Here is a 25,878-nt window from a genome sequence, read left to right as displayed (position 1 = left end):
GAGTAAATGTTTTATTTATTAAACTACCAAAATTTAAAACGGTCTATTAGCTGTGTCTATGAAAAACACTAAAGTTTAATTACATGTTTAACTGTGTTCAATGGCCATAGTAACTAAATTATTTAAATGATTCGTTATCGTTTAATATCGTATAAATGTTTCATGACATTGTTTTTTGCCACTTTAAGTTTTTTCGTTATACATTAAATTCAAGCCATTTATTAATTATTTATATCAAATGTGAAGAGCACAAATCACACTATTAAAAATGTATATTTCGCCTATCAAAAAAACCTTTTTTTCATTATTTAATTATGCCGTACAAAAAATAAACTATTAATTTAGTTAGAACTTGTATTCTAGAATCCGTACTATGTGTGGAAATAAAATTACATAAAATAATAGTAAAAATATTATAGTAAATATATAGTAATATACAAATTACTTATTACTAAATACTATTATTAATTACTTTTTTTTAGTTTAATTAAGTTAAGTATTTAAGATAATAAAACCTAAACTAAAAAAGGGCTACCTTCTGATTTTCACACCTTGCAGGGCTACAGCACCATGATCAAAACGCGGTCACACCAAAACAGCTGACTCTGGCAATTTGAAGATTTGTTTATAATTTTTGCAATTGGAATTTTGTGAGTCCCATCTATTTAAGGGCCGATCGATCAGTGTGCCTTGCCAGGTTCTTCAGAACAGTAAACTAAATTATGGAGCACAAAAGCTGCAGGAATACCGGGCACGAGAAAAGTCCTTGGCAGGATGACGGGTCCTCCCTCACGGTGTTCTACGAATTCGTCTCCAAGAACGTGTCCATGCCCTCTGACCTGGGCGAACTGATCGCTTACGTGCTGCTTCTGGTCATTACGTGGTACACACTCCTCTTCGCCCTCCGGTTCCTGGTCTCCCTGGTGAAGCCCGTCCTGGTGGTGCTGGTCGCGCTGTTCCTCTTCCGATTCCTGCGGTCCTTCGAGTTCGAGGACCTCATAGATCTTGGCTTCACCATCTTGGGCCTGGTTGCCAACCTGGTGGCATCCATCGTGGCCAAGTTCTTGGAGTTCGTTCTGAGGATTTTTAGCTAGAATATGTATGTAGGCTATCAATCCACATTCCATTGTTACGCGCTCTGTATATGACGTTAACTTCTAAATGTTGCAGTTGTTATTTTTTAATAAATATTTTTGTACACTATGAAAAGTGCATTTTTAAATAAAGTATTCAATAAACACAAAAAAATAGGACTAATTTGTTATGCATTTGTGATTTCAAATATATGGAGACGTCTCTTAGCCCATTAACTTGTTTTTCTTTTATATTTAACCAAATTTAAAAATTAAAAAAAAAATAGGGAAACAAACAAAATAAATTATATTTGCAATGTTCTATTTATTTTGATAGTTTAAGGTGCTACAAAATCCTGGTATTGGCGAATTGTAATCGAATTAGTATGGATCATTGCAGCACTCTATAAGAATATCTATAGGAATCCACATCAAAGCTTTTCGCGGGTGCCCCCAATTACTTCTCCTCGCACCACTCGTTCTCCTTGCGCACCTGCTCCTCCTCCTGCGGCGAGAAGTCGTTGTTGATGGCGAAGGTGTCGCGGATGTCCTGCGGCGACTTGCCCTTGATCATGTTGGCCACCGTCTTGCAGGTGACGTCCAGCAGGCCCTGGATGTTCAGATAGTTCGCAGCGAGGATCAGCTCGAACAGGGTGCCCTGGTCCACCTTGAGAAAGTCTGCGTCCCAGGACGAGATGTCATCGGTGCGCTTCTCCTTGTTCTCGTCCTCCTCGGCCACCATGGGATCGTCCTTGTGGTAGGTGGCCCAGTGAAGCACCTTCTTCAGGATCAGAGAGTTGACATTCGGCAGCGGCAGGATGCTGTTGTCGCTCTCATCGCCCAGATCCTCGAGAGCGGTGCGAATCGTCTCCGAGCACTTGGCGATTTCCTGGTCGGTGTCGAAGATCTCCTTGTCCGCAGACTCCAGCCGAATGATGGGCATTTTCTGTAGAAATCATCAATTAATTCATAACTCGCCCACGCGCCCTTTTATTTTTACACATACCTCCCTGCTCTTGGTTCTCTAGATTTGATACGAAAAATGGTTTGATTTATTTGCAGTCGCAGCCAAACAAAATTTTCACACAGAACACGGGTGACACTTAGCTGTGGCCTACTGGCTAAAAATAATATTCCCTTGCCTTCAACTTGAACCGAGAACTGGTGCGACGGCCGTCTGGCAGCAGGGCGATGGTAAAACAAACAACTTGGCTGCCAATAATTCCCCGAAATACCAGAAACTTTGATGCTATCAAGAGGAAGGGGAAATTGGAAAGAAAAATTTTGGCCAGCCAGTGTGTACACCCCCCAAGGCGAGTTCAAAGTTAGCGCCTAACACGGTTTCTGGTGTGCAAACACTGCTGATTTCAAAGGCCTAATTCTAATTGAAACAAAAGCATTAAGCAAACACTACTTAATTTGAGTATCATCAGCATGTTTGTTTTGTTATCAGTTGTTTGTCTCTTTTATTTATTTACATTTTTACATAAATCTAAAATAAACTTTTGGGTGTGTGTCCTCGCTAGGGCACGCAACTATTCCGCGGTATTTTTTAGTTCATTTCCTTGAATGCAGGGTTAATTATTCGCAGGCTACACTCCACACTGCTTCCAGCGGATTGGCAAAAAAATAACATTAAAATCGCCCTGTGGATAATCGCAATATTGCCGAACCGAAATTGTCTGTGAAATCGCAAATTAGCGGTCAGCACCAGCGCCAGCTAAAGAAATCGCGGCACCGGCAGTGGGCCAAACGAACCGATTTTGCGGTTGAAAAAAACAGGCGGCGGCGTCGACACGCGGACCGAACCGAAGGATCCGATCCGAGCCAATCAGATCCAAACCCATCCCATCCGGAGAGATCTCCAGGAGCCACAGGACGGACTACAGCTCCCGCCACAAGAGATGGACGTGTACGACGTGAGCGACGATCTGGTGAAGAAGCTGAACGACTGGAAGCTGATCGGCATCATATCCGGGAAGTTCAATGAGCTGAAGGAGAACCACCGCAAGGTGGACTTCGTGGAGCGGGCCCTCATTGACTTCAAGTACATGGAGAAGATCTTCCTGAACGTCACGCTGCGGGAGGACAAGTGCAACAAGCGGAGCGTCGAGTTTCGGATGCTGGGCAACGAGCAGTTCTCTTTGAAGAACCGGAAATACTTTCAGGTGACAACCCCCCCCCCCCCCATGGATAACCTCCATTTAATTTGCTAAATAACCTGTGTTCTCCCCTCCAGGCCCTGGAGTTGTACAACAAAAGCATCTGCTACGCTGAGCCCAACTCGGAGCACCTGTCCATAGGCTATGCCAACCGATCGGCGGTCTTGTTTGAATGGAAGCGATACCGGGAGTGCCTGGCCAACATCGAGCTGGCCAGGAAGGCCAACTATCCGACGAGACTAAGCCACAAGCTGGACAAGCGGGAACGGGACTGCCAGCAGCTACTCGATCAGCAGCCGCCGGATGTGGTGCCCTACGAGTTCAAGCTCAGCTTCGACTCGCACGCCCAGGTTCCGTACATCGCCGACTGCCTGGAGCTGCGCGAATCCGCCGACAAGGGTCGCTATGTGGTCAGCAATCGGGATCTGGTCGTTGGCGATCTGGTGGCCGTGGAGCAGCCCTTCTGCTCCACTCTGCTGCCGCCCATGCGGTACATCCGGTGCGGCACCTGTAAGCGAGAGAACTACCTGACCCTTATACCCTGCGACAGCTGCTGCTCCATCATGTTCTGCTCGGAGGAGTGTAAGCAACAAGCAATGGCCACCTATCACCGCTTCGAGTGCCCCATCATTGACTTTCTGCACCGCATGTTCAACAAGATCCACGGCATCGCCCTGCGCACCACTCTGGCCGCACTGGATCTTTATCCCAGCATCGAGGAGCTGATGGCGTTCTGCGAGCAGCCGCAGAATCAGCACAAGTGCGCCTTTGATCTGGACTACGGACAGCTGACGCCGCAGGAGCATTATCGGGCCATCCACGGAATGGTGACCAACCAGCACCTGCGCTCCGTCTCTGATCTCTTCCAGCGCTCCGTGGTCTGTGCCGTGCTTAAGCACTTCATAATCGAATACACACCGCTCAAGGACCACTTAGGCGGCGAGGAAGGCATGAACTTCTTCACGGATCTGCTGTTCCGGCACCTGCAGACATCGCCCTCGAATATGCACGGCATCGATCTGGTGGAGCAGGTCAACGAGACCAAGGACGATCAGACGCACTCGTCGGGGGCGTACGCTTTCCTCTCGCTGCTAAATCACTCGTGTGCGCCCAATACTCTAAGGATATACGAGGGTACCAAGGCGTATATGTTTGTCCTGCGGCCAATTAAGGCGGGAAATGTGCTCTACGACAACTATGGGTAAGTGGGGGCCAACTGAGATGGGGAATTATGCCTAATCAAATAGATTTATGGCCTAACACTAGTTTGACTGATAATTAATTGTATGTTCCAAAAATACTGTCATTTCTCATGACTTATGTAACAATTAATTGCAGTGGAATATAACCCCACTAGAGGCGGATATAAGTTCTGATACTAATAAATATTCTGTATTTCAGCGCCCACTTCGCCATCTTCAGCAAGGAGAAGCGGCTACGCAATCTGTCCATGCAATACCGCTTCGACTGCAAGTGCGAGGGCTGCGAGCTGGACTACCCCACCTTTGGGCGGATGCCCCACAAAGCGACGGTGCCGTCGGTGATAGATGATACGGACATGAAGTCGCTGGGCGCCTACAACTACGACTTTGCGGTTAGCAACTACCGGAAGTACTGCGACTTTCTCACGCAATACGGCGCAGCCTATCCGTGCGAGCAGATCAGCTCCGCGGAGGAGTGCCTGAAGATGGCCCTGCATATCATGGTGGACGCAGTGCCGCTCAAGGCGAAGATGTAAACGGATCCTGCCGCTGGAGAACCAACACCACAACCACCACCACCAACACGGACGAACTTTTCCTTTGCTGACTTTGAATGGAGGCAGCGTATTACAAGCGAGACACACAAATTGAGGAGAGTAATTGATTATATTATATGTTGTTGCCATAAGTCTGTAGCGCAGGCAGCAGCGCGATGAGGAGCACGCCCTTAACTTTTATATTTGTAATTGTACATTTCGACCCTTGGTTCTATTTTACCCTGCACCACACGCCCCACCACACATTTCACAGTTGTTCACTAAGTCGCAAGCTCAAAATTCTAACGTTGATTTATTTTTTGATCACAACAATGTCTTCGATGAAAACAAAACAAAAACAAACGAGAACTATTGCAACTTACGTCGTTTTTATAATTAATTTACAAAAACCAACTGAACAAGAAATACAATATTTTCTAAACGTAGCGCCCTTGGCTCTAAGGCATTTTGCTGTACAAGTCGAGCAGGTTCTGGTTCAGCAAGGATCCCCCTCCCCGAGAGATCATCGTCGTCGCCTCGCTTTCGGAGCTTGGCGTCGTTGGCTGCAGCTGGACGAACTCGCAAGCAGAGGAACTGGCCGCGGCTGGATCATCAAACAGCACATTGTTGAAGGTCTGCTCGAACTGCTGCTGGAACTGGCGGGCATTGATGGGCTGCAGATCCTCCCCCTGCGGTGGACCGATGTTCAGCTGGGCGGCCAGTTGGTCCATGCTGTTGGGCTCGCGTTGCGGTCGTTCCCGCTGCTCCGCACTCTTTGCATAGATATTATCGCCGGCCGATTGAACGTATTCGGTAAAGTACTCCTGATCCACCTCCTTGAAGAAAGTCCCGTCCATGGCCTGGAAGCCCATGCGGATCAGCAGCGATATCTTGGTGTTGAAGCACTGCAGCCAGGCCCGATTCGTCTGGTAGATGGAGAGCTGCGCCTCCTCCCCGCAGGCGTTCCAAAAGTCCAGAAGCGTGTTCTTCGTGAAGTCAATCAGCATGTGCCGCTTGGCGTCCGGATACAACCTGTAGACCGCGTCCAGGTGCCGAAACGTAATCTCCAGCAGGTGGTGTTGATGGCGGGACACGAACAGCTGCCACTTGTAGACCATGGTCATGAGGTTCCACAGCTTGGACATGGACTGCTCGTCGAGTCTCATCAAAGAGCAGGTGGCTATGTCGTTCAGCATGAACTTGCAATGCTCGGCAGTCAGGAGTTGGGCACTATTCGATTTCGATCCGTTCAGCAGGGAGTCTATGAACTTTGGCTCAAGCAGTACTGTAGTCACATCATGAATAACTGTGGGATAGTTTTTGGAAAGCTAGTTTAATATTAAGTTGGTTTATACCATATTTAGAAAAAATCTAATAACTGTCAGAAAGAAAACACGTTTTTTTCTTAATGTAAGTTTTAATGAAAGATTTGAAAACAAGCATCAAAGAAAAAACACAGGTTTTGAATTCTAAATTTCCATATATATAATAAGTAACAGAAAAGTGTAGAGTTTATACTTAATATTTTTAAATTTAAAATTATTTATTGAGGTATATAAAGTCCAAAAGGAAAGATTTTTATAAATAGTAATCACTATCGAAGAACTACTTTGAAAGTTCCTTTCAAAACTCAAAAGCGAAAACCCTTTCGAAAATTAGTACACTTTAACCTTTGCAAAACACAAAAGGCAAATTTGCTAGACCCAAGGACGTCCCCTACCTCAAATAGTTTATAATTTTCTGTGGTGGGAGCTCCTGACTGACTTTATAGAACCTCACCCTGAACGGACTTGTCCTGTGCTATCTGCTGCGCCTTCAGACGCTGGTCGATCACGTAGAGCATCTCGCATCCCAGATTGACCAGGATGAAGACGTTTGCCCGGGGATTCGACAGCTGGTGCGGACTGAAATGGGCCATGGTGCGGCGGGCAACTTGAAGGCACGGGTGGCGATTGCAAACTAAGCTGGCAAGCCGAAGTCATCGTGGAGCACGCAAGGCTTGGGTGTCGTTATTGGATTTTCGGTTTCCGTGCGGACTGCCGGCCGCCATTTGCACAGAAAATTATTAGGAATGTATGAAAATATTAAGGTACGAAATAACTACAATACTTTATAAGGGTCTTGTTTGCTTAATAAAGTTATTTTTTGACTTCTTTGCTTAGATTAGTTACGAAAATGTTCGGACTTTGGCGTTACTTTAAGAGATCCCGAGGTTTTCTGATCTGAAACTTTGTTTGTTTTGGCTTTAAATCGCGTCCTAGAATTTGTGAAGGGGTATTTAAGCTAAAAATAGTTTTATAAGAATTTTATTTGGCTTTAAATCGCGTTCTAGAATTTGTGAAGGGGTATTTAAGCTAAAAATAGTTTTATAAGAATTTTATTACATAAAATTACATAAGTTTGTTTTTCTAACTTAATTTAATCATTTTTTAAGTTAAGGAATGATAATAGCTTGATCAGAGCGGAAGCCTAAGCCCTATAATATTTTGTAGCACCTAGTTTTTCCAGTGTTCTGCCGCATTTGATGGCTTTATGAGAGCCCCGGCAACGTTTTTCAGTGCAAACAATAACAAAAGCCCGTCCAGGGCGACAGGACGGACGACGTGTATAATTATGGCAACCGTGGGGAAAGGACCTCCACCAGCGCCGGGCACTAAAATTTATTGATTTGTAAATTTCCATTCGAAACACAGGGCAATTAGCCTGGAAATTATGGCAGCAGGTTGGCTGAAAAGTTAAACCGTTTACTCATGTGGGATACGGACCGCTGACGTTGTCGTTATCCACCCTCTAGACCAACCATTACCAATATGGAAAGCTCCCACGACCCGTAGACCTGTCTGCTAATTTGACGGTCGAGTGGATGGCCTGGTACCCACCAGTGGGCTAACCACCCAGTTGCAGCGAGCATGTGAGTCGAGCACCTGCAGCGAAGGTCGCCGGAAAGGATGCCGGAAGTTGCGTGATTTCCCTGACCACAGAAGCCAGACTGATTTCCATAAAGTTGGTTATTTCAAGACGACTCCCCAGCGCAATGGGGGAGGGCCCAGGAAACTTTTAAAATTCGAATGCAATCCGTCAATATATTTTTTAGTATAATTATAATGAATATCATGTATCCCTTAGGTCCTTTTGAACCAAAAAAAAAGAGTGCATTTTTCACCTTGAACCCATCAAAAAATTGTAAAATCATTTTTTACCTTCTAGAGATTCCTCTGCCTTAAGATTCCCGCCCAACTTTTAAACACAGAACCTATCGATATACCAAACACGATTTTTTGATGGTTTCACCAGCTTATTTTGGATCGTAGCACCAAGAGGTCACTCTAATACTCCGCGAAATGTTTTGCTACAAGTTGCCTTGCGGGGACTTCCAAACCCTAACAAAAATGACTGAAACCGGCATTACTTTCGATCCGCCGGTGTACGAGCAGAGGTACTGCGCCGCCATCCAGGTCCTGGAGGACGTCCGCTGGTCCAAGCAGATCAAGAAGGTGGTCGAGTTCGGCTGTGCCGAGATGCGCTTCTTCCAGCTAATGCGTCGCATAGAAACAATAGAAAATATTGTGCTGGTAAGATATATTATTTGAGTCCCCTCAAACGAATGAAACAAAAGTTAAGCTTAATTGTTAAGGAAATACAATTCTATTTTATTTATTTCCGCTGCTTGTTTATACACGCGTATCCTAGCTTAGACTTGTATCATGTTTATGAAATAACCATTATCTAGGTATATTAAATACTTTTTGAGGAGAGTATGTACCTGGCTGCATGAAATGTGGGTGAAAGGGGGCTTACATGTGGTCTATAATATGTGGTATAACCTAACAAAACTAACACAAAACTCGGAAAGAATAAAATAAGAATTTAAAAATCAAGGATTTGCTATCAAGGCCAATGGTGCACTGCTCCTGCGCACCGATCAAAACACACAAACATCTCTTACAACTGGGGACTACATGGTATAATGGATAATTCAACAACATCTTCCCTACGGAGCCGATAGTGCGGATCAAAAAACTTAAGACAACTTATGGATTAAATATTTAAAAACCAAAATTACACGTCATGTCGGTCGCACTAGCTCGAGTCTACGCCTCGTCTGCCGACAGCTTCGAAGTAGGTTCCGTCCTGTCCCGTTCTGTTCGTATAGTACCTTAACTACTACTAAAAATACTTGAAAGCCAATTTGGGTTTCTTCTGTTCTGCCTTTCTGTTCTGTTGTTCCTCATCTACTGCTCTCCGACTTTCTCTACTGATCGTCCCTAGTCTCTATTCCTAATCTGTCGTCTGGCAATCATTTGCGACAGTGCCTGGACGAGTGGACACCGCGCCCCTTGCCGTAGTTGTTCTCGTCATCGTATTCGCCGTACAGGTTCTGCACTTCCAGCAGGCTCGAGTTGTTCTCTGCATCGTGCTCGCCGTGTTTGGGTTCAGTCTTATAAAGAGCTCTGCGCGTACGGCTCGGCTTCAGTTTCCGTTCCCCTTCGCCGGTGGCCGATGCCAGAGTGGAGTTCTCCTTGCGCGTGGCGCAGCCACGTTTGTTACTGGCCACCGCCGACAGCGGGGTGGAGCGGTTCTTGCTCACGGCTCCTGTGGAGAACCGGACGACGCCCGAGTTCTTGCTCGGACGACCCACTCCGCGACTGGCCTTCACCGGCGGCTGATTCTGCTGCGCCTGGGCTTGTTTACTGGTTGTTCGCTTTCTGGTGCTGCCCTTGGGGCGGCCCCGCGCAGGCTTCTGGGAATGATGGGAGCTCTCACTCTCCTCCGTTGCGCCATCCGAGTCATCCTATATAAAAGAAATTCGCTTATTAGAAGGAATCGTTTCAAAAATACACAAAGATCTCAGTCAAACGTAAGCAACATCTCTAAATTTCCTATGTATTCGTTGGCTTACCTCGCCGTTGACGCTATCTGCTTCCTCCTCCTCTTGCTCATCATCATGTACCTCCTGGTTCTCCTCTTCTTCGTCCTCCTCCTCCTCCTCTTCTTCCTCCTCGTCGTTGTGCTCCTGGACAACCAGACCCTTTTCGCGACGACTCTGCTCCATGGCCAGTATCGCGTAGGTGGGCTTGCCGTCGTAGCGCCTTGGAAGACGGGAATTCAGCGGACAGATAGACTCCTCCCGCTCGAACTCCTTAACTGCCCGCTCGCGTGCTATTTGATCTGGATCCTGTGAGAGCACCTCCGCCCACGAAAACTTCTTTTTCGCCGTTTTCTTATTTGACTTGGAACGCAGATTCTTGGGCGATACACGGTTCGTAAGCGAGTGCTCCTGGAACGGAGTGCTCAGCGCCGAGTTGCGCATCACATTGGTGGCTATTTTGTTGTTTAGCTCAAAGATGTCGCACTTGCTGCCATCCACCGCGTCCTTCGCGGAGACGCGAGTGCGAAGGATCTCCTCGCTGCTCAGACGCATCTGAGTGGGATCGTGTCCCAAGCGCTGGTATTCGCGCTTGAAGATTTTGCGGTAGCGCTCGTAGTTGGGTCGCTCCTGATAGGCCAGCTGGCCGATTTGCTGCAGGAACTCTCCCAGATACTTAGGAACTTGCTTGCCGTAGAATTGGCGCAGCATCTCGGGCACATCCGTCATGAACAGCTCCTTGGCGCGGTGCACTTTTTCCTGTTGCTGCTGCTGGGCCACATCCTTCCAGGGCAGATAGCCCTCAGACCAAAACAGTAGGTTGTAGCCAAGGCACTCCAGATCACTTCGTCGCGAATGCGCGCCCAAGTGGGCGTCGCGTGACGTAAACTCCAGCGTGCCGTCGTGCGCCCTTCGCTGATCCATGATGAAAGGGCGATGGACTCCGCGATCTTGGTATTTCGACGCCAAGCCAAAGTCGATGAGGAAAACGTGCTCCTCCTCGGTGGGCAGGAACTTATACTCAGTTGGTTGGCTGTCCAAGTGTTTGCTGACCCGGCCACGCACTTTGTGGCCACCGTTTGGCTCCTTCTTCACCTTTTCCTGGTGGCGGGTGGCCCGAATTGGAACCGAACACTTCTTGGCACTGGCTACCTGAGCACCCCTGCCTCTTTTGCTGGCCGAGCGGAGAGCAGAGGGCGGTATGAACTCATCAGACTCGTTGTCTGACGATTCCGGCGATTCATCGCTGTTTTCCCCTGCCTTGGGATAACCTTCCTCGTTGAACTCCTCTCGATAGCTAATGCGCTTGGTGGGTCGCAAATAGTGCGACTTGACCATCTCCTCGTACATGGAGTTGCGCTTCTCGCGACGACACGAACGTACTGGATTCGAGCCGCTGAACTGAACTGCATTGCGTGCGGTTCGCTTCTTGTTCACTGGCGTGTGGTAGATGTCCAGGCTGTTGCTGTTGTTGCTGTTCGATGTGGCACCATCATCAAAGTCCTCGTCATCTTCGTCTTCGTCCTGCTTAATATCCGGAATCCGTTTCAGGGCGAACTTCTCGTTCTTCAAAAAGTAGTCATCGTCGTTGGTCTCCTGCTCGGAGCTATTGCCACTGTCGGTGGTTTGCTGCTTCTCCTCGTAGTGCTCGTCGTATCCATTGCCTTTGGGCACCGACTGCTTTCTGAGGTACTTGCACTTGGACACCATTAGATTCTGGGCCTTGATGTCATTATGACAATAGCCTTTATCGTGCAGATTCTCTAGGACATTGAGTATGTGTACAGCGAGCACTAGAAGTGACTTCTGCTGCACCCTCGAGTTCTTGATCAGCGAGTGCAGGTCACGATCGAAGCGTGGCAGCACCAGGAAGCGGTATCGAGCATCTCCAAAGTAGTGGGTGCCCGACGCAATAAAGCTGGGTATCCCCGAAGGCGGTCCCTTGCTGAGGGCGTGCGTCTGTTGGGCTGGCAGGATGGCAGCATCTTCTCCGGCATCTGTTGTATCTGTAAGATGTGTTTAAGTATGGATGTGAAGGGGCGACGCTTATAAGGACTTACCCTTGCTCCGGGATGTGTTGATCAGACAGTGAATCTCAACGAACAGAGGCCCATTTGAATGCGGCTCTATTTTGACCACGTATTTGGCTGTCTCCGAACTGGCTGGACATACAGTGTCATCGGAGGCTAGGAAGATCTCGCCGAAGTTGCCCTTGCCTGGCAAGGAAGAAGTAGGGTTTAGTCCGCTCAAACCCAGACTGATTACCATTAAGTTCTTACCTATGGGACGCCCCAAGCGCCAGGCCTTGGAGAGCACATCCCGCAAAATGGTGCCATTGACCACCGAGGGTCGGAGCGTGTAAACCGGACGCGGTGACTCCATCACGCTGGAGTTATTGTGATCGCTGACCATGCTAGCTCCCGTCAAGAGCAAGCTGCGTGCCTGTGGGGTGTGCAGTAGTGTAGGCGGATCCACATCCATGCCGCCAGCGGAACCGGCCGAGGAGCAGGACTCCTCGTCGTCGTTCTCGTGGAACTCGAAGCCATTGGCGCTGCTGGAGCCGCCGCTCAAGCGCTGGCACTTCTCGGCGTCCTTCACCTCCGCGCGCTTTCGCTTGCGAGCACTGCGATCCGAGGTCGGGCGCTCCAGCTGGAGCCGCTTGCCCATCTCGGCAGCTGGCGAGGATGATATCCGGGCGTGTTTGCTGGCAGCTCCCCTGGGATTCTGTGACTCAGTCTCTCGTTCAGGCGAAGTGCCGTAAAATGTAGGCAAAAGTTGACTTGTTTTTGTGCGATTCCGCTTTCCACGGTTATTCTCTTTCAACTGATGGCGAAAAAGCAGAAGCACAGAGGTTGTTAGGTATCTATTTTTGAGGTATGAGTTCAGGCCAGAGGCTGTAAGGCTTATTACTTATTCAAATTCAAGTTTCTGGCTATTGTGCTATTGGGATTTATGTTTTTTGCCCCCAAGTCAAAATTTATCAATTTTTTGTTTTGCCCTGCAGTGTTGTAAAACGCGATTGTTGATTATTTTAGGCGTGTGAGCTCACAGCATTGTTTTTTAGACGGATATGAAACTTCTCAGCTTTGCTAAGTGTGTTATTTTCACTTGTTCTTGTTTGTTTTGTTTTTATTCTTTACCAAAGCCAACTTTATTTTGTACTTGATTTTGTTTTTCCCCCTAGTGTTGTACAACGGGTCAACTTGCTGCGCGTCCGGGGGCACGAATACAAACACAAACAAACGCGAACGCACCACCATGTCTGGAAATACAAACATTCGGACATACAAACATACCGAGGGCCCCGAAAAAAATCGATTTTCTGGCCGGCATTATTAAACAAAGAACTAGGTGCTGGCATATTTGTGCAGTTGCACGGGGTTTCCCCCGCCGAGTTCAACGCTTTTCACGTGCTAACCATTTGCTATTGGGCTCCAAAGTCGAATTGATTTTTCAGTATGTATTTTTCTCACGTATTGCCCCGTTTTCTTCTTCTTGTTTTTCTTCGTTTTCTTTTGACCCGTTCCAAGTGTTCGGAGGTTTTTCGCAGTTTTTGATTGGTTAGGGGCTTATTTTGTGGTGCCTACACTTTTCACTTGGTGCAACGGTGCACAATTGCACTTTCACAGACTGCTCGCCACTATAATTCCGCTTCCATTTGATTTTTCGTAACAATTACACATTCTTCCTGTGCACTGCTGCACACACACACGCGCATGGTGTTCGTGGTGTGACCGTGTGCTTATTTGGGAAACTGCCTTTTTAGTGTGACCACAGCCCGGCAGTGTGGGGAGTATTTGTTTTTTCAAATTGCAAATATATTTTTTTTAATTTCAACTCAAAATTACATTTTCCTGCTATTAAAATTTATAGAACAAATATCCTTAAACACATTATATTAAAACACATTTATTTTATGCAAAAGTAAAAATCAAAAGGTAATGTTTAAATAAATCAACAGAAAATGCATGTTCCAAGTAGTTTCAATTCCATTTTGTTCCATCAAGTGGCGGCTATTTTTGAATGTACAATTTATTCGCAGGTGGATATTGACGAGCCCTTGCTCAGGAAAAACTCAACTAGCGTCGATCCCTTGGTCTCTGATTATATAAGGCGGCGTGAGGCTCCTCTAAGCGTTCAGATTCTACAGGGAAGTGTGGCGGATTCTTCGGAGGAATTGCGAGACACAGATGCTGTAATTGCATTAGAACTGTAAGATTGTAGTAGATTTCAAAATCAGTTTTGAACTGGCTTGTTTGACTATGAAACATACTAGCTATCTTTAATTTAAAATAAATCCCATTTCTTTCTAGAATCGAGCACGTTTACGACGATGTTTTGGCCAAAATTCCCTCCAATGTTTTTGGTTTTATGCAGCCCAAATTGGTGGTGTTCAGCACACCAAACTCGGACTATAACGTCATATTCACTCGATTCAATCCCCTTCTGCCAAATGGATTTCGCCATGACGATCACAAGTTTGAGTGGACTCGGGAGGAGTTTAAGTCCTGGTGCTTGGGTATCGTAGAGAAATACCCGAACTACATGTTCTCCCTGATGGGTGTGGGTGATCCCCCAAAGGACCTCGAATCCGTGGGTCACGTTTCACAGATAGCCATATTCGTTCGCAAGGATTTTCTGGAGTTGCAGCTGGAGAATCCTTTGGTTACGACACCTAAACTGAACGAAGAATCCACTCCTTACAAGTTAATTCATTCTGTCGACTACCCTTTTTATGTGGATACCCGCACCGAGAAGGAAAAACTCTGGACCGAGGTCCAAATAGAACTTCAGCGCTTCAAAAGAATTGCCAATTCTTCTGAGAACGAGCAGGATTCTTACCAGGACGCCTATAAAATGCCTGTCACCCTTTTATTGGATCGCCTGCATCACATGGGTGCTACTAAAGAAGTCCTCCTGGAATTACTGCGAGAGAACGAAATAAAAACAGATGAAGAGTGTGTTATAATTGAAGATTCCGATGAGGAATCACAGTGGTCTGATCCCTATGCGTTGTCTGAACGTCTTTCCCAGGACGTAGTATTGACTGACCAGGAACAAGGGGAGGAGTGCTGGGACTTGAATCCGGTATCGTAACTAAAGATCTGATTATTTTGCATCTACAACTATTTGACAAAATCATTGTAAGCTAAGCTCTAATTATACGGTTCATAGAGCATATTTATTAAGTAACATTCCAGGGATCTCGCTAATATTTAGCAATACATGCTCCCTCATGGAAACTCAAAATTAATGTTCGTAATACTTCTAATTTAGTTCGAGTCATTAATTCTCATTTTGTTTGTTGAATAAACCATTCCCCTTGTTGTGTTGACTGACAATCTGTTGACATTTTGAGTGCATCATCGGGGTGCGGGGTGGGTTTTCCCGAGCATCATTGGCCATTCCTCCCCCAGTTGACCACTTTCAGTGCAGAAATCGTTGCGAAAATTGGGGTTGCCGCCAAGATGATGACGATGACGCCGCGTCGTCTGTCTCGCAGTGGCACCCGCACGGAAATTGCTTTTGTTTGCAACACAAACCGGGGATGCAGGAAGCAGGCGGCGGGAGGCAAAGGACCCTTACTTAACATGCAGACTTGGCGCAATCGCAGCGCACACCGAGTGTAGCTATTAACTCCCCGGCTCATGCAAGTTCTTTCGCTTGGCGCAGAAACTCCGGCTGCGGTCGCCAGTTAATGGAGTTGGCGTCAGCACGGAGCCAGCGGCAGATCCAGTGCCATCGTTAGTTGCAAGTCAACCTCGCTCCTGACAGGCTGGCAGGCCAATCGAAACCGAAACCGTGCCCAAAAGCCAATTGCCATAGCAGCCATCCTGGCGTGACAATAGCGCAAAAACGGAGCGGAGAATTCATAAGCATTCACCTGCCATTCGTACACATAGTATATACACATCTATAGCTACGGCGCCTCCTTTACCTTGACTTGTGTGTCACACGTAAATAGGAATTTAACTCGATTTTTATTACATTAGCCTGGCTCCGTGATAGTTATTTTCCGATTCCTTGCTTCAGTCGCTGGTGAATCGCAGACATGGCGGACGAGGAAGCCGGGAAGGAGGGCGAGAAGAAAATCGTGCACGTTTACCCACTGGTGAAGGTTGGTAAGCATAGACATCCATCCGGGAATTAATCCCCACTGATTGCTCCCGCTTTAAGCACTCGGACATGACCGAAGAGATGAGGATAGAGGCCATTGAACTGTCCATCACAGCCTGCGAGAAATACTCATCGAACTATGAGGTGGGTGAGCTATCAAAGGCAGAAATCGCATTAGAGGATTATCTTTTCATTGCCTTTTAAGAAAATATTTATAATTAAAGCCATAAAGTGCTATAGGCATACATATCTCATTTGTAGGGTTTACTTTACAACATACTTTTAAAGTGCTTATAATATCATAAATAATTCTAAATTAACTATATTATTTTAATTTCAGAAGTAGCTTTTTCTTCTCAAGCTTTTAAATTCTTATGAGACCTCAAAGAAGATTTTTTTTTATTTTGAATAAACTTTGTAAGCCTTTTTTAAATTTGTCTTTAATAGACTTGTACTCAAAATATTTAATTTGTCAATTTTAAATAAACAAGACTCCCTACTTTATATCCACTTTCAGCACGCTGCCAAAATCATCAAGGAAAACATGGACAAGAAGTTCGGCATCTATTGGCATGTGGTTGTGGGCGAGGGCTTCGGCTTTGAGGTGTCCTACGAAACGGAGAACATTCTCTACCTGTTCTTTGCTGGCAACCTGGCCATAGTGCTGTGGAAGTGCTCCTGAATGCGGGTCAGCAAGCAATCGAACGAAATCGTACCTAGAAACCGGAACAGAAACCAAAGCCGAAACCGAAACAAACTGAAATTTAGCATCAATATTAGTCATACATACAGACCACTTACCATTAACGAATGTTATGAACTTTAAGCGTAGTATCGTTGACGGAGAAATGAATGCCATGGCAACGATGCGACTTGTTGGGAAAAGAATGGTTTTTATTACAAAATGTACCTAGACGCTAGCATTTTGAAAACACGCTTATAAACTTGTTTGTATGCACTAAAACGAAAACCTAAAACTCCACACGCGCGCCTCCTACGCGTACACATCCTCCCGATCCGCGCCGGCCCCATCGCCGCCGTCCTCGAGATTCGAGAAGAGCAGGAAGTGCGAGGTGCGGTGGAGTTCGTGGTAGAACTCCTTCGGGTTGGCCAGCTGCAGTTCGTACTTCATGTTGGGATCGTGGCGCACGCCCATGAAGTTGTAGTTCCAGCTGCTCTGCGCCGGCACCATGAAGAAGCCGAGGAACTTGTTTGACAACAACATCTGAACGCGTTCATAGTGCGACGGCAGATAGCCCTTGGGATTGTTGCCCTTGTCCGTGTTCTTGGAGCCCCACTCGAAGCCCGAGGGCGTCAGCTTGTAGGCCGTTAGGGAGCAGGATCCGGGCGTGAAGGAGCATGTGATCACGATCGTCTTCTCGCCATCCCAGTTGGAGTTCTCCTGCATGATCTTCGCGTGCGTCGTGATGTCCTGCGGCGACAATTGCGGCAACTCGTTGGGCTGCGTGTGGATCCAGCCCAGCGGCTCCATGTCCTTAAGGTACTGGTGCGTGGGCAGGGTATTGGGCAGGTTGATCGTCTGGTGGGTGCCCCACTGCGGCGGCATTACGATGCAGCGGATCTCCTTCACCTGTGGGTTGTCCGGCGGACTCACGCCATACAAGTAGCCCGCAATCTGGGCACGCAAATCCGAGATCGTGACAAACTTTTTGAGTATGTTCTTGGGCAGGATGTAGGTGTAGCCAGTTTCCTTGATGTCGTCGGAGCTCACATAAATGTGGTTCGTTCGCAGGTGCAGGTTGGTGGCAGAAATCGCTCGGACTCGCCACTCTGTCTTCGAACTGAACGTCTGCGTCTCGTAATTGGATGTAGTAGAGGTGATAATCTCGTCACCGTGCTTGTTTGTGGTACGCGTGGTGGTGGCCGTCAGTTGGTTTTGCTCCTTGGTCTGCTTCTCGATCTCGGCGATCTGTTGGCGCTGCGCCGACGGAGCGCTGATCTCCATACCAAGGATGATGTCACGAATCTCGGACTGAGTCAACGAGGCCACGTTCACGTTGTTCTTCTTGCCGTAATCGGCGAGAATGAGGTCCTTCAGCTGAACCTCCACCTTGATCCATTCCTCGTCCGTCAGAGTGGGCCAAATATGATGCGCCTCAGTGATGGTGATCTTATCCGGTTTCAGGATGATCTTTGTCCTCTCCGTATTGACGTGGAGGGCACGCAGAATGAGGATAAGGCGACTGAAGGCCGTGTACGACGAAATAGTCTTCAGCCAATCATCGTACAGATTAAAGAGCACCATCTGGGGCTCGGTAGCCTTGAGAATCAAGTCACCAAACTTCTCCACTTTAAGGCAAGCCTGGAAGGGCAGTTGCAGCTCAGAGCCCTTGATCACAATGTTGGGGAAATCGAGCAAGTGCACCTCCAGGGGATCCAACATGCCCTTGCGCGTCACAATGATTTGTTTAGGCTGCTCCTCCACGGGCAACGATCGAATGAGAGCCGCCACTTCCTCAGCAGTCTTCCACTTGGCCAGTTGGCCCAGACGCTTCTGACCCGCCCACACAGAGGTGTGAATGATCTTCAGGAAGAGCTGACCCGTTCGCGGATTGAAGATGAAGATTGCTCCGTTAATTGGCTTCGTTGTAAGATTTCCCTCGAAGGTCTTATGGATTGTCACGCGGTACACGTTGGTGTCGTCCACAAACCAGATGATCTGGTTGGAGAACAGCTCTCCGTAATTCTGAGAGCTGAGGTATGGCTCCGTTGGTTCCGAAGAGTAGAGCTGCAGCGCCTTGCGGATGCGCTCACGCAGCACGTAGAGCGCGGGATTCGCCTTCATGATCTTAGCCATGGCTTGCTGAATAAGGGTCTTGCAGCCCGGGAACCAGTTGCCGTAGGCGGAGTGCAGATTGTACGCCAAATCAATGGCTATCAGCACGCCCGTGGGCGACGGATAGATGGACATGTTGTCCGTGGTGTAGTCGAGGAACTTGGCCCTCGCATAGCGCTCCACATCGTGCGAATCGTAATCGCCCCATCGCAACTGGATATCCAGCCAGTACTTCTGCGTGGTGGTGTTGTCCATGGTGTCCTTGGTGTCGGCCAGCAGTGAGGGCCGCGACACATTCCATTTGTAAGCGGGGAAAAGCAGGATGTCCGCACAAGAGGAGTTCATCTTGTAGGACTTACGCGGATGGATCGTCTCCTTTTGCACCGTCTCGATCTCCAAAGCATCCAGTTCCTGATCGAACACCTGACACAGATCCATCACAATCGACTCGTGGATCTTCTGCCACAAATGGGCTCTGAAGATCTGAATTAGCGAGATCTTCAGCGTGGGAATCTTTCCGTGCATGAAGATACCCGTCAGATCGAGCTGCACCTGGAATCCGACGTAGACGTTCGCACGATTGATGGTCGGCGACCACCACAGTGTGAAACGACGATTCGGAATCTGGTTGAGACCGGATCGCTGAGCATTGGTCAGCTTCTTGTACTTCATCGACTCCTCGAAGCCGGAGGCCTTCTCCCAGAAGAGACCCTCCCAAGTGGGGAAGTAGGTGCCCTTAAACAATGTGTGCTCCAGAATGCCCTCCACTCCTCCCAGGGCCTGGATCATGTCCGTTCGGTAGTTGTTCAAATTCCACAGCTTGCCGTCGTGACGCTGATGAGTCCACCAGAAGGGATTCTGCTTCAGCACCTGGTACTGCTTGAACTCCGTTCGAATACGCCAGCCCTTGTCGTAGGCCAGTGTGTGACGATCCTTTTGGAAGAGTGTGTTGATTCGCGGAATACCACGATCCCAGCTGTCCTCCAGATCTTCCAGCGTGAGCCGTCGGTTCTGAGCATTCGCCTCCTGTCGCTTCAACGCATACTCCGCCCACACGCGCTGCGAGTCGATGAACTCACTCTCCCACGGCTGAATGTACCGATATAAATTGGGAATAAGCTGATCCTCATCGTGGGACATGCCTATAATTAACGAAAAGTATTCATTATAAACACATACTATAAATATACAGTCTAAAACCAACCGGAGCGGAAATGAGTAATGCCCACATCCGTTTGCTTGGACCAACGCAGATCGGATTGCGGAATCAGGACGTGACCCATGCTCAACATTCCCAGACCGCCCAGTTCCTTGGGAGTGTAAAACACAACTGGCGGGAAACGGGAAGGCATTTTGGAGTTGAGGCCAATCTTGATACGGGTCTGGATTTTGTTCTCGCACTTGACCAGTAAGTCCAGCAGTTCCTGGGTGTTGACCACAGCCTCGCGGAAGTAGGTCATCAGACCAATGAGCGCAGTGTTCCATTTATTCACAATCTAAAAAGGGAAAATTCAGTTAAAACCCATAGTTATTAACAATATGTTATAGGTCTAAGCCTACCTTTGTGAAGGTAGTGGAGCCGGAAGCCATCAGAATCTGCCGCACACGGTTGTGGAAGCGCCCCAGCGACTCATCGTCAACCCGCAGGAAGCACTGAGCCGTGCGCTCCTTTGTGATTTCGTTCTGCAAATTCCAAACGCCATCACGATGGGTAAACTCTTCATTCTGGGTGCGACACTGTAAGGTAAAAACATAAAATTGTAAACTGATCTTACAATTAAGTAGTGGCTTAAGGAACCTTTGGCAAAATGCGACACTCGAATCCACTCATGTTGAACAGCAGATTGGGATTGTCTTTGGAGTACACCGAGACGAAGGTGCTCTCCCAACCAATTGTGGTCACAGAGCGAGGCAGACGGTTCTTAATGTCCCAGAAGACAGCGCGACCACTAAAAAATAAAAGCAAATGTTATTTACACACTTGGAATTTAAAGAAAAGAAGAAAAACCTACAGGTTGACATCGTGCTTCATCAAACGCATGCGGGCATCACGCGGCCAGCACTTCTTGTTGTTGTAGCCCACAATATTTTCGTTGTTAGGATCCGGATGCTCGGTAAGGTAGCGCTGGATGAGATCCCGCGCCTCCTCCGCCGAGAACCTAAAGAACAGGTGAATGCGATCGACGTAGCGACAGTACAGTCGAATGGGATGTGCCGTTTCTGTGACTGCGTCCTGGAACGTCAGGAAATCGTTGGGCATCTGTGGCGGACCAGCCATCTCGCTGGATCGGTGGAGACCCAGAACCAAAAGATCCAACACCAGGCCATAGTACTGCGTGATGAACGATGAGAACTGTAGGCCGCGAATGATGCCGTAACTGTTGGTGTGGTTCATGTCCTTGTAGTTGATCACCACGTTGTTTTTGGCGGTCATGTAATCAGCGATATTGTGATCGACAATCAGGCGGAGCAAACGATTGAGCAGCGTCAAGTCAATCTTTTCGTACAGCTTTTCGAATCGAGACTCCAGCAGCACATTGCACTCGCCCTCACCAACATCCCAAACCTCTTGCAGGTTGTTAATTCCTGTTAAAAAAAATTATAAGATTTAACTGGATTATTGGGGGGTAAAATTAAGTTTGATATAGCGTCCCTTTGATATTCGTTTGGTGATGTTTAACGGACTCATCTTTGGCGTGAGGTTTGCAACAAGGGGATGATCAAATACATATCACTTTGCTACAAATCACACACCCAAAATGCCCAGTACTGAAGAGTTGAAGACATTTTTTTCAATCGTATCCATATCCTTACCTTGACACCACTTGTAGGCCAGCAATGGTGGGGGCTCCGTATCGCTGGGTTTGATCCATGGCGGGAACAGTCTTCGCTTGTCTGCCTCATACCACAGATACTGATCCAGATATGCATCTGTAATCTTCTCCAGGGGTTCGACCTCATACACTGGTATCAGGTGACTGTACAAGTCCATGAACTCAATGCCAACCTCCTTGAAAGCTCGCTGCGTGAGCAAATGACGCTTGATGCGGGACAGGGCCTCGTGAGGATTGTCGTAGGCCTGTTCAATGAGCCCCAGCTCCTCTCGCTGACTTTGATTCAACCTAGACTTTACGCTGTACGCCTCCTTCAACCGCTCGAGGGCCAGGATCAGCAGCTTGGTGTCGTGCTTGTACGAAAGCGGAGGGAAGGGAATGGGCGCAAAGCGACGCGACTCCAGCCAATGCACCGTAGTGGTGTAGATGGCCACCGCCTCCTCCGGTGATATGTAGGGACCATCCTTCAGGTAGTTGTGCTGCCTCTCCTGCTCCGCCTTCAAGTAAAGACGCGTCAATCGCCCCAGATTCTTCTTGCACACGGTCTTGTCCACAGTGGCTCCACGTCGGATACGCTCTCGATTGTAGTGGGCCGTGTTCGTCCACCAATCGGCCTTCATCTTCACGTAACGCAGGATCATATTCTCAATGGGAATGGGCAGTCCGGGTACTTTCCACGGAATGTTCGCCTTCCAGCAACGCCATGCCTCCGACAGATGCTGCAAAATGGTACGCGCCTTGTTCTGCTTGATGCCCTCGGGCATCATGTCCACAATGTCGTGCATCACGGAGGCACGCAACTCAAGATCGAAGTGGGATTCGACGCGCTGTTTGGTCACCGTCTTGGCCACACCCTTGGAGTGTCGTCCTTCGAATTGACGCGACAACAGGTTGCCCAGCCAGCGTTCCAGAAGCGGTGTGATGCCACGCATGAAGAACAGCCAGACTCGCCAACCGGGCGCCCAAAAGCCGCAACCGGGTCCCTTGCCCACGGGTCCTGTGTTGAAGCGATAGTAGATCAAATGCTTCAGATCCTTGCACATCCTAATCTGCCTCATCAACTTGTATTTGTAGCGATACATGCCAGTCAGCTGGCCAACGTGGGCGAATATGTACTGCAGTCCGTCGGCCAACTGAAAGGCGTCCACATTGTTTAGTCGATACTGAACATGCGAGTCAATAATTAGTTTGGTCAGACGCAGGATCTCACGACACAAATGGAAGGCTAATGGGGTAAAAAAAAGCGTCAATCATTACATGTGGAAGTGGCAGTCCAAACAACTTACCATTTCCGAAACGTGACTTTTTACGCTCTTTCGTGGTTAGAGTCTTAACGGGTTTCAAGTTGAAATTGTAATCCAGATGCAAGTAGTTGAGGTTCTTTCTGTGAATCAGGAGGTTCAGCATGTTGTATCCCTGACGGCAGACCTGCAGACCAGCCTCCACCCAATCCAGCGTGGTGGTCTGGAAGAATTTCGTAGCCTTGAACGAGCGGAAGAGGTAGCTGTAATAAAGAAATACGCAATTAGAAAAGTCCAATAGTTTTTTACGAGTAGAACGAACCGTTTCTTTTGCGGCTTTGGCTTGCGGTGCTTCAGCGCATTGAGCACATAGTATTTGAGCAGTTTTTGGTAGCTAACGCGCACCTTAACCGGGTGGCCAGGTGGACAATGCTCCTTGTACCAGCACTTGACTAGCGGCACATCGATGGCACGGCGGGAACGGCCAGAGCGCATGTTAAAGGGGCGCGGGGCCCACAACAAGGCAATGCCGTTTGCAGTGTTGTCAGTATAGAGGGGAGTGTCTACCAGGAACGGCTGCACATCGTCCGGAAGTGTGAAATCCTCATCATCATCAGGCAGTGGCTCCTGAATTTTGGAGTTCGCATTGCGATGCGATATGGGATTAATGAGCGGATCAAAGTAGAATGCCGGCAAATCAGGATCTTCGGTCTTGATGTAGACCACGTTGGGAGTGTGATACCTGAAATGGAAAAAGGACATTGGTTATTTGGATCCTCTTTGATTGAGGTGAAACAAAGTGTATGCAACTATCAGCAGTCACGATTTATTCTTAACAATCGCCACGAACATATCATTGCAGCTCCCGTTTATCGCAAAATTTGTAGTAAGCTGGGAGCTCGACGTTTTTCTAACGCGACATGAAGCATTTCCAGCGAGGATATTCACTTGGAAACGTTACTACCACGTAAATAAGATTTTAGATTAATAATTTCAGAATAATGTGGAATCTTACCAGCTCAGATGTACAAAGTGTGGCATGTTGTTGTATAAATAGGGGAAGGCAATGCGATATTCCGTGCGAATGGGCTGCCGGATTATGACTTTGTTTATGTCGTTGAACTCGTTCCAGTCCTCGTCGCTAGAAAAATAAAAAAAAAAGATTACACTTCCATCATACTTTTAATGCTTGAATTGTGCTTACCCAACATTGTGATCCTTGATGAGGGGTTCAAATTTGGGACCACCTGGGATGGCCATGTTTAAGGCCTTGGCGGTGAAGAAACTTTTGGGGTCAAAGAGATAAAAGAAGTTGTTGTCCACCAGGTCGGTGAGCAGTTGATTGGCCAGCCGATACAGAGTGGCTAGCTGGGGCAGGGAAAGATTCCACTTGCGGTAAGTGGTGCCGTTTACAAACCTAGTATGGTAAAACACATAAACAACCAAGTTCAAATGTAATTTCTAGGACAAAACTCACTGCGTATCCACTAGAGGACGATGATCGTAGAACCATTTGTACACGGCATGGTCTTCATCGTTGTCCAGCTCGATTTGAATGGCCTCCAAGGGCTCCACATCGAGAACGTTGTCGGCATAGTCCAGAGGCGGCTCCTCATCGTCGAAGGGCGGGAATCGCATGCGCTTGAAATGACGACGATCGCGCTTCTCACGCCGCATCATGATCCACATGGTTCTAGGGGAAGGCAAAGCATTTCAGATGGGATCACAAGGAAAATCTTTGGCAAACTCACCCCCATTGGGCTATGTAGACAGGCTCAACGACCCAGGGAATCTCGTTGACAAAGGTGATGGCCCCCGTGATGTGGTACAGCACCTGGACATCCCGGATCTGCTCCCAGGGCATGGGCATGTTCTCCAGCAGCTTGAGCACAGCATGCGGCATATACTTCAGGGCGCCCAGATAGACTCGCTTGTCATGGCGATATTTGCGCGAGGTCATGTCTCCGTGATCGCGAATGATCTTCCGGATGTGCTCCGGCGGCATGTCCTCCTTCTGGGTGTCCACGAAGCCAAACTTGCGCTTCTCGGCGAATCGCTTGGACTGCAGATGCTGCCACTTGAGCGCCTTCTCCTGCAGCTTCTCCTCGGTGAGGATGTCCGGCTTGGGCGTGGGAATCTGGCCCAGTCCGGGTCCCTGGCCGCCGGCCGGGATGGGAATCCCGTTGGGGTGGCCCGTAGGCGGCGGTAGGGGTGCTCCCGGCGGCGGAATCTGCTGGATCTGGTTGGCCATCTGCTGCTGGGCGTGCAGCTGGGCCTGCTGGGCATGGGCCGCCGCGTACGCCTGCTGGGCCATCAGCTGCGCTGCCCACGCATTCTGCGGTATCATGTACGGCGGAATGGACATCGTCGATCCGCTGCACTCGTCCTAATCAATAACGGAGGAAAATGTATACTTTATGACACACAGACACGTTTTGTTCGAGGAACAAGGGAGAAATCGAAATCGAATGCCGCCGACGTCGCGGTCTTTTGCAATTTTCACCACGCCGCTAAAAGGCCACTATTTGACTCGCCCCACAGCAGATCTTTGCGTTAATTTGTTGCTGGTCTGTTCAACAACAAGTTTATTACCTATTCTTCACTTCTACTATGTTTCTTTGGCCGCAAATCACAATTTTTTCCGGTTTGCAATGCGAAAACGTTTACTTTTTCATGCGGCAGCCATTTATTTTTTCACCTGAGTACGGTCATACTGGACGGAATCTAGAGATGGCACTCCAGAACGTCGCATGACAAGTCAAGATAACAACGCGGCAGTGCGATTAATCGTTTGAAATTTAAAATTTAAGAACAAAAAAAAAAACGTTTTTTTAATATTATCTAATTTTATTAAAATTACTTAATAATAATAAGAACTTTTATTTTCGTATGTTGGTTTTCATTTAAACTTTAAATGTTCTTATTAATAATTTTGCTTTAAGGATAAATATGATTTAGAATATTTTTGTTTATTTTCTATATCTCGAATAATAGTTAAAAACTACTTAATTGAATAATAATAGGTCTTTCAATGGGAATCCCCAAGCCA

At 47.8% G+C, this 25,878-nt stretch overlaps 8 protein-coding genes and 1 non-coding gene across 11 annotated transcripts; 4 read left to right on the top strand and 5 right to left on the bottom strand.

Moving 5' to 3' along the window:
- Positions 1-585: 585 nt before the first annotated feature.
- Positions 586-1,250, top strand: LOC108029965 (uncharacterized). The gene has a single exon (XM_017102468.3). The coding sequence runs from the start codon at positions 723-725 to the stop codon at positions 1,092-1,094; it is 372 nt and encodes a 123-aa protein (XP_016957957.1). The 5' UTR covers positions 586-722; the 3' UTR covers positions 1,095-1,250.
- A 128-nt stretch (positions 1,251-1,378) lies between these two features.
- Positions 1,379-2,304, bottom strand: LOC108029939 (S-phase kinase-associated protein 1). The gene is made up of 2 exons (XM_017102435.3): positions 2,080-2,304; positions 1,379-2,019 (listed from the first exon to the last, which is right to left on the bottom strand). Exon 2 carries the CDS (start codon positions 2,014-2,016, stop codon positions 1,531-1,533), a length of 486 nt encoding a protein of 161 aa, XP_016957924.1. The 5' UTR covers positions 2,017-2,019; positions 2,080-2,304; the 3' UTR covers positions 1,379-1,530.
- Positions 2,305-2,631: 327 nt separating this feature from the next.
- LOC108030336 (SET and MYND domain-containing protein 4) lies at positions 2,632-5,419 on the top strand. Its single transcript, XM_017103199.3, has 3 exons — positions 2,632-3,241; positions 3,313-4,436; positions 4,637-5,419. The coding sequence occupies exons 1-3, from the start codon at positions 2,978-2,980 to the stop codon at positions 4,971-4,973; spliced, it is 1,725 nt and encodes a 574-aa protein (XP_016958688.1). The 5' UTR covers positions 2,632-2,977; the 3' UTR covers positions 4,974-5,419.
- Positions 5,420-5,425: 6 nt separating this feature from the next.
- Positions 5,426-6,891, bottom strand: LOC108030337 (protein OSCP1). Its single transcript, XM_017103200.3, has 2 exons — positions 6,753-6,891; positions 5,426-6,279 (listed from the first exon to the last, which is right to left on the bottom strand). The coding sequence occupies exons 1-2, from the start codon at positions 6,889-6,891 to the stop codon at positions 5,432-5,434; spliced, it is 987 nt and encodes a 328-aa protein (XP_016958689.1). The 3' UTR covers positions 5,426-5,431.
- Positions 6,892-7,975: 1,084 nt separating this feature from the next.
- LOC108030061 (small RNA 2'-O-methyltransferase) lies at positions 7,976-15,174 on the top strand. The gene is made up of 3 exons (XM_017102646.3): positions 7,976-8,545; positions 13,883-14,052; positions 14,154-15,174. Exons 1-3 carry the CDS (start codon positions 8,315-8,317, stop codon positions 14,935-14,937), a joined length of 1,185 nt encoding a protein of 394 aa, XP_016958135.1. The 5' UTR covers positions 7,976-8,314; the 3' UTR covers positions 14,938-15,174.
- On the bottom strand, positions 8,596-13,582 carry LOC108030060 (uncharacterized). Of its 2 annotated transcripts, none has more exons than XM_017102645.3 (5): positions 13,428-13,582; positions 12,120-12,663; positions 11,901-12,056; positions 9,874-11,846; positions 8,596-9,765 (listed from the first exon to the last, which is right to left on the bottom strand). In XM_017102645.3, the coding sequence occupies exons 2-5, from the start codon at positions 12,505-12,507 to the stop codon at positions 9,271-9,273; spliced, it is 3,012 nt and encodes a 1,003-aa protein (XP_016958134.1). In that variant the 5' UTR covers positions 12,508-12,663; positions 13,428-13,582; the 3' UTR covers positions 8,596-9,270. The 2 variants fall into 2 exon arrangements, with proteins under 2 accessions (XP_016958134.1, XP_016958133.1); XM_017102644.3 differs by having other exon boundaries at positions 13,259-13,579.
- Positions 15,175-15,683: 509 nt separating the features above from the next.
- LOC108030062 (dynein axonemal light chain 4) lies at positions 15,684-16,833 on the top strand. 2 transcript variants are annotated; one of them, XM_017102651.3, is made up of 3 exons: positions 15,684-15,962; positions 16,018-16,101; positions 16,475-16,833. In XM_017102651.3, exons 2-3 carry the CDS (start codon positions 16,027-16,029, stop codon positions 16,637-16,639), a joined length of 240 nt encoding a protein of 79 aa, XP_016958140.1. In that variant the 5' UTR covers positions 15,684-15,962; positions 16,018-16,026; the 3' UTR covers positions 16,640-16,833. The 2 variants fall into 2 exon arrangements, with proteins under 2 accessions (XP_016958140.1, XP_016958138.1); XM_017102649.3 differs by having other exon boundaries at positions 15,742-15,958.
- Positions 16,831-25,552, bottom strand: LOC108030058 (pre-mRNA-processing-splicing factor 8). The gene is made up of 13 exons (XM_017102642.3): positions 25,422-25,552; positions 24,581-25,215; positions 24,307-24,522; positions 24,034-24,246; positions 23,845-23,970; positions 23,152-23,571; positions 22,875-23,092; positions 21,569-22,813; positions 20,767-21,340; positions 20,553-20,703; positions 20,315-20,491; positions 19,959-20,250; positions 16,831-19,896 (listed from the first exon to the last, which is right to left on the bottom strand). The coding sequence occupies exons 2-13, from the start codon at positions 25,192-25,194 to the stop codon at positions 16,952-16,954; spliced, it is 7,191 nt and encodes a 2,396-aa protein (XP_016958131.1). The 5' UTR covers positions 25,195-25,215; positions 25,422-25,552; the 3' UTR covers positions 16,831-16,951.
- On the bottom strand, positions 23,627-23,801 carry LOC122818448 (small Cajal body-specific RNA PsiU2-55). The gene has a single exon (XR_006367931.1). It is a non-coding gene; the product is annotated as a small Cajal body-specific RNA PsiU2-55 (non-coding RNA).
- Positions 25,553-25,878: the final 326 nt, after the last annotated feature.

The sequence above is a fragment of the Drosophila biarmipes genome, chromosome 2R (genome assembly GCF_025231255.1).
Source record: "Drosophila biarmipes strain raj3 chromosome 2R, RU_DBia_V1.1, whole genome shotgun sequence".
Taxonomy (NCBI): Eukaryota; Metazoa; Arthropoda; class Insecta; order Diptera; family Drosophilidae; genus Drosophila; species Drosophila biarmipes.
This window is presented reverse-complemented; position numbering and strand designations above follow the sequence as displayed.

Bases quoted from the DNA above. Each gene is read 5' to 3' on its own strand.
- LOC108030060 (XM_017102644.3), bottom strand. The intron at 11,847-11,900 runs GTAAGTCCTTAT...CACATCTTACAG, and splicing joins CAACACATCCCGGAGCAAGG to ATACAACAGATGCCGGAGAA. The intron at 9,766-9,873 runs GTAAGCCAACGA...TCTTTTATATAG, and splicing joins CAGATAGCGTCAACGGCGAG to GATGACTCGGATGGCGCAAC.
- LOC108030336 (XM_017103199.3), top strand. From the start codon at position 2,978: ATGGACGTGTACGACGTGAGCGACGATCTGGTGAAGAAGCTGAACGAC. The intron at 3,242-3,312 runs GTGACAACCCCC...TCTCCCCTCCAG, and splicing joins AGAACCGGAAATACTTTCAG to GCCCTGGAGTTGTACAACAA. The intron at 4,437-4,636 runs GTAAGTGGGGGC...TCTGTATTTCAG, and splicing joins GTGCTCTACGACAACTATGG to CGCCCACTTCGCCATCTTCA.
- LOC108029939 (XM_017102435.3), bottom strand. From the start codon at position 2,016: ATGCCCATCATTCGGCTGGAGTCTGCGGACAAGGAGATCTTCGACACC.
- LOC108029965 (XM_017102468.3), top strand. From the start codon at position 723: ATGGAGCACAAAAGCTGCAGGAATACCGGGCACGAGAAAAGTCCTTGG.
- LOC108030337 (XM_017103200.3), bottom strand. From the start codon at position 6,891: ATGGCCCATTTCAGTCCGCACCAGCTGTCGAATCCCCGGGCAAACGTC. The intron at 6,280-6,752 runs GTGAGGTTCTAT...ACTATCCCACAG, and splicing joins ACAGGACAAGTCCGTTCAGG to TTATTCATGATGTGACTACA.
- LOC108030062 (XM_017102649.3), top strand. From the start codon at position 15,893: ATGGCGGACGAGGAAGCCGGGAAGGAGGGCGAGAAGAAAATCGTGCAC. The intron at 15,959-16,017 runs GTTGGTAAGCAT...TCCCGCTTTAAG, and splicing joins ACGTTTACCCACTGGTGAAG to CACTCGGACATGACCGAAGA. The intron at 16,102-16,474 runs GTGGGTGAGCTA...ATCCACTTTCAG, and splicing joins AATACTCATCGAACTATGAG to CACGCTGCCAAAATCATCAA.
- LOC108030061 (XM_017102646.3), top strand. From the start codon at position 8,315: ATGTTTTGCTACAAGTTGCCTTGCGGGGACTTCCAAACCCTAACAAAA. The intron at 8,546-13,882 runs GTAAGATATATT...ATTTATTCGCAG, and splicing joins CAATAGAAAATATTGTGCTG to GTGGATATTGACGAGCCCTT. The intron at 14,053-14,153 runs GTAAGATTGTAG...ATTTCTTTCTAG, and splicing joins GCTGTAATTGCATTAGAACT to AATCGAGCACGTTTACGACG.
- LOC108030058 (XM_017102642.3), bottom strand. From the start codon at position 25,194: ATGTCCATTCCGCCGTACATGATACCGCAGAATGCGTGGGCAGCGCAG. The intron at 24,247-24,306 runs GTGAGTTTTGTC...TTACCATACTAG, and splicing joins CGTCCTCTAGTGGATACGCA to GTTTGTAAACGGCACCACTT. The intron at 19,897-19,958 runs GTTGGTTTTAGA...CGTTAATTATAG, and splicing joins CATTACTCATTTCCGCTCCG to GCATGTCCCACGATGAGGAT.